The sequence below is a fragment of the Petaurus breviceps genome, unplaced genomic scaffold (genome assembly GCF_028583685.1).
Source record: "Petaurus breviceps papuanus isolate PSGF00001 unplaced genomic scaffold, PetGlider_PUasm1.0 90701, whole genome shotgun sequence".
Taxonomy (NCBI): Eukaryota; Metazoa; Chordata; class Mammalia; order Diprotodontia; family Petauridae; genus Petaurus; species Petaurus breviceps.
Window position 1 is genome coordinate 10144501 of NW_027187316.1, and position 12438 is coordinate 10156938.

Below are 12438 nucleotides of genomic sequence, written 5' to 3' on the forward strand. Positions count from 1 at the left end.
AAAGGTGTCAAAATGTTGGAGAGGTCCCTGACTGAGGACAGATTATGAAGGCCTTCAAATTCTAAACAGGGGTCTTGGTATTTAATTCTAGGGACAATAGGGAGCTGCTGGAGGTTTTTGAGCAGGGTTATACTACAGTCAAATTCATTATGCTTCAGTAATATCATTTAATCTCTTTCATGCATTATGGATTCAAGAAGGGAGGGTAACTGAAGACAAGGAGACCAAGTAGGAGACTATTACCATATTCCAGGGAAGAGATAAACTCTGAGGTCCTTGGTACCCATGAGATTCTAGGAATTCTATTCTTTTTCCATCAGGAAAATCTAAGTGTTTTAAGAGAGTGTTCCAATGAAACCTCTGCCTAGGAACTGATGATGTCACTCAGTCCTGGTCCAGATTGGTTCTCCCATCTTTGAAGTTGCCCAATCCTGGAGAACATAAGAAAGCACTTAAGTTTTTCTTCTGGAAGTTTTAGTGGCAGTTCCTATGGGCTGGGGACCACCCTGACTGCCATTCCTCTATCCTTTTTCCTTTCTTTGTCCCTGAGATGCTGTGTGTGTGGACAAAAGTTCTGATGATGACTCTGCTAGTGCTGAATTCCCTGGTGGCTGCAGGCAGAGACAGACCAGGTAAGTAAAGGGTAGTAGCTCCCCAGACAGCCTAGGTGGGGAAATAAGAGAAATGCTTCTCTCCATATGACTTAGACCAAAAAAGGGCTGGGAGCAGGCTGGTACTTAGAGGGCTGGGAAGGTGGAAGAAGCTAGTCTCTAAAGTCCCATCATCCTATTCCTTTGCTCCCCTCCTCCCTTAACCCACGTACCCAGTGTATTATATCTTCTCCCTTTATCCATCCCTAAACCCACTCATTCTCAGGGTCTCTGAATCTCTACCCTCCCCAACAAACTCCCACCTAAACTTTCCTGTTCTCCTAAACACCTTCCCACGGATGACCTAATTTGCCAAACTAATTTCAATCTTGATGTTTATAAGGGAAGAGCTTTCCTGTTTTACTTAATCATCCCTGGAAGAATTAGAGGATTTGAAAGCCTTGTGTGAAGCCAAGGTATTTGGAATCCATCCCTAGCCTTTGGGTTAACATAGCAATGGCAGGCATTTTCCCTCTGTATCCTCCTGAGAGAGGTCAGAGACCAGTTATGAGCTAGAGAGACAAAGGGGTCTGAGCTGGGATGGGGATTTCTTTTATCTTCAGAATCCCTTGTTAATGGGCTGAAGAAATATTCCAGGTCCAATGTTCCCTAAATCTCCACTTCTCTGTTCCAGTCAGGGATTATTTCCTGTTGTGACTGACAGATACATATCCTGACCCCAAATCAGCCACTGCTATCACCTGTCTCCTTGCTACTGCTCCCGGAACCCAGGATCTGGATCAAGGACTTCTTGCATGAAGATAGCACCAATCAACCAATCAATAAGCATTTTTTAAGTACTGCCCATGTATCTGGCTCTGTACTTGGTGCTGGGGATATAAAGGGAAAAGACCCAAAGTAGTTCTGCCCTCAAGGGGCTTAGAGTCTCTCAGAGGGAGACAGTTTGTACATAGAACTCTGCACAGAATAAATTAAAAATAAGTACAAGTTAATTTAGGGAGGGAGGACACTAGCATGTCTGGGGATCATGAAAGGCTTCATGTAGAAAGTGGTCCTGGATCTTTGTCTTGAAGGAAGTCAGGGATTCTAAGAGGTAGAGATGAGGAGGGGTCACATTGCAGGCATAGGGAAAAACTGATGCAAAAACATGGATACAAGTGATGAGATGTGGTGGAGGGACAGTGAAAAGATTAATTTGGTGGCATCATAAAGTTCAGGGAGGGAAATAATGTATATAATGAAACTGGAAAGGTAGGTTAGGGCCACATTGTCAAAAATCTTCTACCCTCAAAAGGGCTTCTAGGCTATGACAAAAACCCCACCAACTAGAGTTGGGTTTGCAGATAGATTATGATCAGATCAAAGGCCCTTTAATACCATCCCAAATATCTCCCCTACAGCTTGTCCTGGCCTCCATCATGGCCATCCATCATCAGCTCAATCATCTGCCTTGGATCCATCATCCATGATGTATTTAGGAAACCCTTCAGTTTCTTGATGCTTCTGGCAGTACAACAAACCTGTGGGTAGAGTGTCCCATGTGCAATTTGGATTGCCAGGGGCTGAGCCTAAGACAGGTAGCTGTCTGGGGTAGAAAGGTCAAGTTATGAACAAGGGGAAACCCAGGAATGAGATCTCAGCCTCAGCAAAATGATGCCTGGTTGGACAGTTCCCAAGACTCAGACAAGCCTAGAGGCAACCATTAGGGGAATGAGGAGGCTCCGCTCCAATGTAACCATTCATCCAAAGTAGATATGTTTATTAAGTAACTGTTCTCTACTCAGCCCTGTGCTTGGGGATCTGGGAAATACAAAGTATCAGAGACACTCCAACCCACACGAAAATGTAGTTAATGATGCGAGTTCCTCTCCCCAGCTGTCTGTGTGTTATACAGAGGAGAAGTACAGCAAGACGGAAAAATAGGGGGATATTCCTATGTAATGGGATGGACAAGGGAGGAGCAGGTAGGATGTGAGCCCAGCAAGATGTGGAGAGAGAACTCAGACTAAGTGTCAGCAAGTGTTCCTTCACTACATTAGCTCACATTTATGTGGTGTTTGAAGGTTTGCCAAGTGTTTTACAAATATTATCTCCTTGACAAGACAGCTCTGGGAATTAAGCACTATTATTATCCCCATTTTATAGGTAAAGAAACTCAGAAAGACAGACTTTAAGTGACTTGCCCAGGGTCAATAGCTAGTAAGTGTCCAGGGCTGAATTTGAACTCATCTTCCTGATTCCAGGCCCAATGTCCTGTCCCCTAGAACACCTAGATGCCTCCCTCCCTCACTTAAGCAATAGTCACTGAGGATTTATTACACAAGAGTCACTGTGACAGGGGCTGTGGGGCTTGAAACAGGCACTGATTGAGCCCCAACTATGTACTAGACACTTTTCTAGGTATTGGAAATTCAAAGATAGTAATGAGACTTTAGTTCTTATTCAAGGAATTAACATTCTATCAGACTATAGGTATATGTATGTGTGTGTGTAGCAGGTATATGTATACATGTGTGTGTATGTGTATATATCTGTGTATGTATATATGTATACACATATATTATACACAAAATACACTAAAAATAAATAGCTATGAGGGGAAAGGCAACAGAGTAACTTGGACCCAAGAGCAGAACCTTGAAGGAACCTAGGAATTATCCTAGGCAGGTGAGGATGGAGGTAATTCCAGGCATGGGGACAGGTGACACAGAGGCCTGAAGATGGGAGATGGTAGACTGCATATGGGGAACGGGTAGAAGGCCATTTGGCTGAACTAGAGAGCAGTGGTGCTAAACCCAAATAGGAAAAGGGGTCACTAAACCACAAATAATAACCCCATGTGGGCTGCACATTAACTTAGAAAACAGCATATTGATATTATCTATTTGCATTGTATTTTTATGTATTCCACTAAATATTTCCTGATTTCAATCTAATCAGGTTTGGTCACAAAGATTTCTGTCACATTAGGCCTTTGGGTTGTATTTGACACATCCTTTGTAGTATATGAAAAAGGAGTTTGGAAGCAGAGGCTGAAGTCTGGGAGTAAAGTACTTGTGCCTGACACAGTAGTGAAGATTTGTTTCTACAGCCAGCAGGGACCACCAGAGGTCACTGAGCTGGCAGAGTGGTGGTGGTAGAGCCACCATATGTTCAGACCTTTCCTTTAGGAAAATCACTTTGGTTGATAAGACTGGGATTAGAGTGGGAAGGTTTGATGGAGGTGGTGACATTTGAGCTGAGCCTAGAAAGACAGGTAGTATTGTGATGAGTAGAGAATGAGAGAGAGGGAATTCTATGTCTGAGAAGATGAGCACAGAAAGTGGCAAGCATGTAATCAATTAACAAGCAGTGATTTAGTGCCTATTGTGAGACATGCACTGGGAATACAGAGAACAAATAAAGAAACAAAAGAAGGGAAGAGTCCCTGCTCTCAAGGCACTTACTTTCTATCGAGGGAAGCGATGTACACACACAAAGGACATAAACACACACACGCACACACATACATATGCAATGAAAATGAAAGGTAGCTTTTGGAGGAAGGGTACTAGCAGGAAATGATTTGTGTAGAAGGTGGAATTTGAGCTGAGTCTTGAAGGAAAGGATTCTAGGAGACAGTAAAAAAGAAGGAATGCATTCTAAGCCTGGGAGACAGCCAGTGCAAAGGTAGGGAGATAGGAGATGATGGAGATTTGGGTGGGAGGTGTAATAAGAAGGCCCTGGAATGTGGCTGGACTCTAAGAGTGCAGGAACAAAATGAGGCTCAAAAAGGTACATTGAGGCTGCCTTGGGAAAGCCTTGATAAGACAAGCAGTAAAGAATTGTATATTTTATCCTAGAGGTAACAGGGAGACACTGGAGTTTATTGAACAAGGGACTAGCATGGTCAGGCCTGCACTAAAGGAAAATCATTTTGGCCACTGGGTGGAGAAAGAGTTGGAATAAAGACAGACTTGGTGGGGATAGGGAGACCCACTAGGAGGCAATTGCAGTAGTCTAGGATCTAAACTAAGAAGAGAATGGAAAGAGGTGGTTAGGTGGCAGTGAATAGAGTCAGGAGGACCTGAGTTCATATCTGGCCTCAGACACTTAACACTTAACTAGCCATGTGACCTTGGGCAAGTCACTTAACCCCAGTTGCCCTTCCCTTCCCCCCTCCCCTCAGCAAAAGAAAAAAAAAGAGAACAGAAAGAAGAAAGAAGAGCCCTATTGGGGTGGGGACACAAAGATTCATTGGAGACATCCTGAATATAGTTGTTTCAGAGAGTAGGAAGGAGGACATAGGCTGGATATCGGGCATAATTTCCTTGCAGTGTTTGTGCTGGATTGGTTGGGTGTAGACTTGCCCTGGAGGTGGGGCAGGGAATGGACATCTTGAAAGGCAGCTGGGGGTGAAACAAAAGGAATACCTGCCTGGGAATCAGATGGTGGGTGTTCTAGTAGACAACTTTGGGGATAGAGGTGGAGTGGGCGGGGGAGAGGGAGGTGCTCAGAACTGTAGAGCTGGACATGCGCGTAGAGATCAGCCTGATTCTTAGAAAAGAGGAGCCAGTGTAGCCGCTTTTTAAGCCTGTGCCCAGCCAGGGTTGGGGGGATGGCATGACTTTGATGTCAAACTGGGCTGACCTGGCTCTGGGGCCCCCACAGAGCACTTTATGGAGCAGATGAAGGCTGAGTGTCACTTTGTCAATGGGACTGAGCATGTGCAATTTGTGGGGAGACTCATCTACAACAGCCAGGAGATTCTGCGCTTTGACAGCGACGTGGGAAAGTTTGTGGCCTTGACCGAGCTGGGGCGGCCCATCGCGGAGCTAATGAACAGTATGGTGGAGGCCCTGGAGCAAGCACGGTCCCGGGTGGCCTGGTGCAGAGACAACTATAGGCTGTTGCAGTCCTGGATGCAGAGGAGAGGTGAGTGGGAATTACAGGAGGGGAGGGGAGAAGGCAAGAGGGATGTGGAACAGAAAGGAGTGGAGAGGAAAAGGTAAGGGAAGAGGGGAAAGAAAGGGAAGGGGAAGGAAGAAAAGGAGGATGAGACCAGGAAAGGACAGGAGATCAGGTGAGGAGAGAAGAGAGAAGAAGGGAGGGTGAAAGGAGCAATGAGTGGAGTGTAGAGAAAGGGGAAGACAGAGTGAGGAGAGATGGGAGGGGAAGAAAGGGAGGGAAAGGGAAAGGAGGGGGGAGGAGTTGAAGGCTTCACTTTGGGTTTTTCTACAGGGACCTGGTCATATCTCTGCCTATCCCAGGGTCACCCGGCTTAGGAGTCAGGATGCTGAAGGCCTAGACTTTTCCCAAAAACACCCTGCTGCCTAGAGATTTCTTCAGTGGATTGACAGGGGAGGGGCTATGGAAAGGAGCCTCTTGTAAAGCTGAGAAATCTGTTTGTAATCAGAAAACCCATCTGCTCATATTTTTGATCCTTTTCCCTGAATGCTGATGAGTCCAAGGACTCTTGGGGCTACTTCTTGATGTCTAAAATGTCTAGTTGAATGGAAGCCTTGCCCACATCCTGGCCTTGGGTAAAAAGGGGGTCCTGAGCCTGGTTTTGGATGAAGGGACAAGAGGTGGGGCCTGGATGAGGAAGATCTGCTCTGGTTCTCTCACTTAGGATCTTTCTTTTTTCTTCCAGTTGAGCCTGAAGTAACTGTGTATCCATCAAAGATGGCTCCCCTAGGATACCCAAACCAGCTTGTCTGTTTTGTTACTGGTTTCTATCCTGGGGACATTGAAGTCAAGTGGTTCTTGAATGATCAGGAGGAGACAACTGGGGTTGTGTCCACAGGCCTGACCAGCAATGGAGACTGGACCTACCAGATCCTGGTGATGCTAGAAATGACTCCTAAGCATGGAGATATATATGCCTGCCAAGTGGAGCATTCCAGCCTTCAGAATCCTGTCATTGTGGTCTGGGGTGAGAAGAAGCTCCTGATCCTTCAGACCCAACATTCCTCAGGGCATGGTAGCCTCTAGTTATAGCCTCCTGTTGCCTACTCACCTCCTCTACAATACCTTGTGCTTTCCCCCATTGCATCCCCCTGCTTGCAGTGCTGAACTGGGGACTATGGGGCCCTAGGACATTGGCATCCTCAGTGGCCCCTGCCCTAGAAGCTAGCCTCTTTTGGGGATTCCATAATCAGCTTGTATGCCTCTTTCTCCTGAGATAGGGCAATTAGGTTTTTCTTCCTCCTTTTCTTTTCTTTTCTTTTTGCCTTTTGGAGGGCAATTGGGATTAAGTAACTTGCCCAAGGTTACACGGCTAGTTGTGTGTGTGTGTGTGTGTGTGTGTGTGTGTGTGTGTGTTAAGTGTCTGAGGCTGGAACTGAACTCAGGTCCTCCTGACTCTGGGGCTGGCGCTTTACTCATTGTGTCACCTAGCCGCCCCTCTTCCTCCTTTTCTTTAGCCAACTATTCAGGCTCTCAGACTTGTCTGCTCACCACACCAGCGTGGCTTCTGGAGGGAAAATTGTGATTGTTGGTGTGTCTTCTCTCTAGAAGCACAGTCCACATCTGCCCAAGGAAAGATGCTGAGTGGAGTTGGAAGCCTTGTGCTAGGGCTGATCTTCCTGGGGATTGGCCTTGCTGTTCACTTTAGGAGTCAGAAAGGTGAGAAACTCATGGGATGGCCCTGTGGCCCCCATATTCTCTCCAAGGGAGGAGGTGGGAACTCGATTTGACTGGGGCTATGATTCTGGTGCAGAGGTGAGGAGGTCCTCTGTCTCTGACTGAAGCTCATCACCTTGAATTTAAAAAGGGAGGCCAGATGTCAGACATCAAAGGGTTTTGGAGAACCCATTTTCACAAAGGTAACTCTTTGAGACATCTTGTGTCCCAGCTCTGAGAGCCCACACCAACCCCAGAAGCCCAGAGAGAGCTTCTTATTCCACTTCATTCCCATGCTCTACTCTCTTCCCTTTTGTGGATCATAGATTCACCAGGGTTTTGTGTGAATATTTCTGTCTGTCAAATCTCCCAGGAAACCAAATCTACCAACCAATGGATAACTTCCTCTACCCAGATGGGGCTTGGTTCTGATAACAACCTTTTCTCAATAGGTTTTGAAGTTAAGTAAAACCTCGGACCCTGATGGGGAAGAAGTGATGGTGCTTATGGGCTCAGAGCTCTGTAAGTGATTCACTGTTTTCTGATAGTCTCCATCTGACCCCTGAGGCTATGTGTCCCCTGGAACTGGTCCTTCTCCCAGCATCTCTCCCAAACATGGAAGCCACCTGCTTATACCATGAGGTTAACACTTCTGAGCCTTTCCCTGGAGTAATTCCTTCGTGTCTCTGTCTGGATTCTCCATGCACTGCCTCTCACTGTATGCCTCCTGTTGTGTTTGACCAGCTGCCCACAAAGGGTCTTGGTTAGGGGGAGGTCTGTGCTTCACCCTCATAGACATGCATATTGCTGTATGCACATTTTCAGCACTTTTATCCCTTGAGTCTTTTCTCTAGTAAATCAGAAGGGAAAGAATCCCCTGATCTTGGGCAACACAGAAATAGCAGAAGTGGGGGGAGGGAAGAAACTTCAGTACTACTATGCATCTGTGGTTATGGTTGTCAAAGTTGTGGTTAATCCCTCTGAAGATGCAGATCACACAGAGCTCCTCCAAGCCTTGTTATCCTATGTGACTTTTACACTTGTTCTCCCATAAACCATTTGTAGAAGTCTACCTAGTGTACTGGTAGCCTTTCTCTAAATATCTTGATGTCATGTGGGTGGTACTGAGTCACATAGGCTGTCCACTTGTTATCCCTTATAGTGTGTACGTGATAGCCTCACTTCCCTTTTTGTTCACACATCTCTGATGATATCCTTTATGCTCATTCTCTCCCTTAGTTCTTTAAAATCAGTAATATGGTACAACCTACACCCCCCCCCCCACACACACACATTGTGCCTCTATGTCACCCTCTTTTCAATTAAAGTTCTGTTGATCTTCTTTGGTTCCCCCTTCTTTTTAATTTATGAATATATCCCCTCCCAACTTTCTCTACCCACTGAGCTTTTACCTGTATCAAAGATGAAAAAAATACACAGTTATATAAAGCCAACCAGAGTCTCATCCATTGTGTCTGACAACCTATGCAATATTTCACACCCATAGCCCTCCATCTCTTCAACAAGAAAAAGTAGGTGCATATTCTTCTCTATGGCCAGACTTGGTCATTGTGGTTATCTAGAGTCTAGTTCCATTTTATTGCTCTTTGTTTTCATTGTTGTAACCCTCATCTCTATAGTTTTCCTAGTTCTGTATCAGTTCATGTAAACACTCCCATTTTCCTCCAGATTCCTCATACCTCTCATTCATTGTATCATATTAATATTCAAATATATATGTGGTCTTCAGTATGTTTAGAAATTCCCAAAATGATGAGTATCCAATTTCTTTTTGGTTCTTTGCTACCACAAAAAAATATTATAAACATTTGATAGCTGAGATACCTTTTGGTTTGTGACCTGTTTTGGTCTATATATCCGACAGGGGAATAAAAGGTATAAAAACCGTAGTTCTGATTTTTGTTTAATTTGTTTCCCATAATGGATGGACCAATTCACAATTCTACTAAGAGTGGTAGCAATGTGACTGTCATAATGGAGATCTGCTAACATTAACTATTTGGTTATATATATAACGTATATCTATAAGTTATTGGTTATATAAGTTTGTGGGTATGAGATGAAATCTGAAATAAACCCTGATTCTTGGTTAAAACAATGTTATGGTTGTTAATAGTTTGCTATTCTTTGGAGAAATTTACTCAGCCCTTTTGACCACTTGGCTATTGGGTGATTTTAATCTTGGTCTTTGATATTTGTTTGACTTGCCTACAAATCTTGGACATCAAACTTTTGTCAGGGTTATTTGATCCATAATTTTATCCCATTTACAGTTTCCCTTATTCTAATGTTTTGATAAATTTTATTCCAAAGCTTTTCAATTTCATGCATTCTAAATTGGTTTGATTATTTTGAATATTCTCCTGTAACACTTATTTGATCCACACCTCTGGCCTTAGTCATAGTTGTGAAAAAGAAGCTCCATTTATTCAATGGGCATTGTCCATTCTCATGAGGAAAAACTTTGATAGAAAGGAAATCTTTTATCAGTGACAATGAATGAATTATTTTTTGCTTTCTTTCCATGTAATGAAAGTACTTTCTGAGATCTTCACCGAATTTCTATTTGGAGACCTACAGGGATATGAAAAGGGGAATTGTTAAAATTTCCCTTCCTCTGTTTTCCTTCCTCTTACAGGTACATGATTTCCATATGAATGATCATGTGGTAAACCAGCTATGACATCAGAAAGGAACAAAGAAATCTGTCCACAGAGAGAATTGACATGTCCTAATTTGGTTGTTGACACATGTTATTTTTTGTGGGAAGGACCCTATGATTTGTGGTTCTATATCTTGAGTCAGGTCTACCAGACTATAAACAGAGGATTGAGCTTCTTTTACATAGCATAATGTTTATAAAATTAACACAATATTAACAAAACTGCTCTGCTTATCTGTTCTCTTCCAAACTTCAACTAACTGTTATTTATTTTTTCAAATGTTTTACTGAAACTCTTTTCTTTTTCTCTCCCTCCTCTCCTCTCCTCTCCTCTCCTCTCTTCTTCTTTCCTCTTCTTCCTTTCTTCTTCTCTTTCATTCATCTTTCTTTCCTGGTATCTGCACTTTTTATCTCTCTGACCCCAATACACACTCTCAAAAAAAAAAAAAGAAAGCTTACCCTAATAACAAATAAGAGTGGTAAAACAAAACAAACAGATATGTTGGCATGCATGGTCTGAATACATCTATCTCATTATTTGCCTCTAGGCTGTTGGGGAAGGGGGGAATGATGATACATTATCCATCTTCTAAAGTCATGATAGGTGATAGCTTTTTTAACAGGTTGAAGAGAAAGGAATACCCCAACTTGTACCAATGAGACCTGGGGTCTGATTCACTTTGTATGTTACCACTTCTCAACCTGCGGCTTGATTTATTGCTCTCTATTTTATCTTTCAGAGCCCAATAGCAATTTAGGGGTAAATTGCAATTGATTTCTCCTTATTAAGCTTGTAAGTCTATTATTAAGTATTTAACTTACAACCCTACTCCAGTTCATTAAATGCTAATTATTTAATGGACTAGAGAAACTTTCTTCTTAAATAATAACACTTGCTTTTCAATATTTAAATAAATATTTAAACTGTAGAATATATACATATGTAATTTAACAAATTGAATTAATAATAAGCATAAAATCATATAGCTCTACTTATGGCATTTTGGCTATGATTAATGTCATAAGCCAGGCTAAATCTTTAATATATCAATACATAACTCTTTTTTCCATGTCTTAAAACATAGTCTCAAATCATTCATCTCACTCTATAATAAAGATTCAAGTCTCCCAAAGCATCTTTTCATACTTCTCCATAGGATTAGTCCTTTTTCTTTGTCATCTCTTCAATAATGACAGAAACCAGACTTTCCAAAACACCATACTTTCTAACTTCTCAGATTCTTCACAGAATTCCTATTAGAAAACTTCTCTATAACAGCATTATTAAAATAGTTCCAGTAAGGAAAGAATGTTTCCTCACCTGCTTCCTGTCTTCACAGAATCTTCCTAGACATTTCATGTTTACAAATAAAGTAGATACCTTCTCCCTGACTTTCTTGGGAAAAATACTTAATATCTATGAATCCATTTTCTCAACTGACTTTTTAAACTGACAGCAAAATAATTTTTCTCAGTATTCTATTTGAACTCTTTCTTATACTCTTAAACTCTCTTAAAGAGACAGTAACAGTTTCTGTACCCTTGATCAGACAGACATTCAAAGGAGAAGTTATGCATTGGTCTGAGTTCTTGAGGCTTTCAAAGTTGTTTTCCTTTACATTTTTATAATCATTGTATAAATTATTTTCCTGGCTCTGCTTCCTTCACTCTGCATCATTCTATAAAAACATTGCCAGATATCTCTGAATCTATCCCTTTCATTATATTTTTTGGAACAATAATATTCTTTTATAATCTGTTAGAAAAACAGATATTCCTCAATTTATCTCCCTTTCTATGAACTCATTGGTCCCCAGAAGAAAGAAGATCCCTTGTTTTTTTGGGGGGAGGGCACCTGAATTAAATACCACAATGTCCTTAAGTTGAGAGTGGTCTCTTGCTTTGAAGCTATAAACTTCCTAAGAGACAAAAAAGAGAGAAGAGATTGTGAGTTAGTGGTTCTCATACCTCACTTGAGGTATGTTTCTTTTCTGTGAGGAATTGAGATACAACAGAATATTTAAGTTGTTGGCAAGACTACAGGTACATATGATTGTAGGAGTAAATTTCATATAATTTGGGCACACCAAGTAAAATACAAGACATGACCTTTGAGTGCCACTGAGAGATCTGGGACATTGAAAAATATATGAGGAAGAAGGAGTGACTCTTTACTATGGTTGGCTCTGAGAGTATTGGCATGAGTGTGAGACTGGATGAGAGAAGTAGGCAGAGGGAGCCTTTTTTGTTTGTTTGTTTGAATGATGCTCTTTCCCTAATGGAAGGCATTCCTGGCATAGAGAGAAACACTTAGTTTGGAAGTGGGAGAGTACACTGCATGGTATAGGGTAGCACAAAGGCTGTTCAATTCATCTGAAATGGCATTGTGGAAGGGGAAGCGGGTGTTGCGGGAAAATGTGATTGTGATTTCCAGTCAAACCTTGGAATTTAGGTAGGTTAGAGCTGAAAGGGACCTAAAGGAGCCTCTAATCCATTGCCCCAACTTCCCTGTTTTATAGATTAAGAAACAGGTTCACAGAT

At 42.4% G+C, this 12438-nt stretch overlaps 1 protein-coding gene across 5 annotated transcripts; it reads left to right on the top strand.

Moving 5' to 3' along the window:
- The first annotated feature begins 440 nt into the window (after window positions 1-440).
- LOC138144573 (DLA class II histocompatibility antigen, DR-1 beta chain-like) lies at window positions 441-8768 on the top strand. Of its 5 annotated transcripts, none has more exons than XM_069065944.1 (5): window positions 441-632; window positions 5262-5525; window positions 6244-6525; window positions 7107-7217; window positions 7667-8768. In XM_069065944.1, exons 1-5 carry the CDS (start codon window positions 551-553, stop codon window positions 7681-7683), a joined length of 756 nt encoding a protein of 251 aa, XP_068922045.1. In that variant the 5' UTR covers window positions 441-550; the 3' UTR covers window positions 7684-8768. The 5 variants fall into 5 exon arrangements, with proteins under 5 accessions (XP_068922045.1, XP_068922046.1, XP_068922043.1 ...); XM_069065945.1 differs by having other exon boundaries at window positions 7110-7217; XM_069065942.1 differs by lacking the exon at window positions 7667-8768 and having other exon boundaries at window positions 7107-7565.
- Window positions 8769-12438: the final 3670 nt, after the last annotated feature.

Coding starts and splice junctions, on each gene's coding strand:
- LOC138144573 (XM_069065942.1), top strand. CDS start 551: ATGCTGTGTGTGTGGACAAAAGTTCTGATGATGACTCTGCTAGTGCTG. Junction 633..5,261: donor TGCAGGCAGAGACAGACCAG/GTAAGTAAAGGG, acceptor GGGCCCCCACAG/AGCACTTTATGGAGCAGATG. Junction 6,526..7,106: donor TCCTGTCATTGTGGTCTGGG/GTGAGAAGAAGC, acceptor TCTTCTCTCTAG/AAGCACAGTCCACATCTGCC.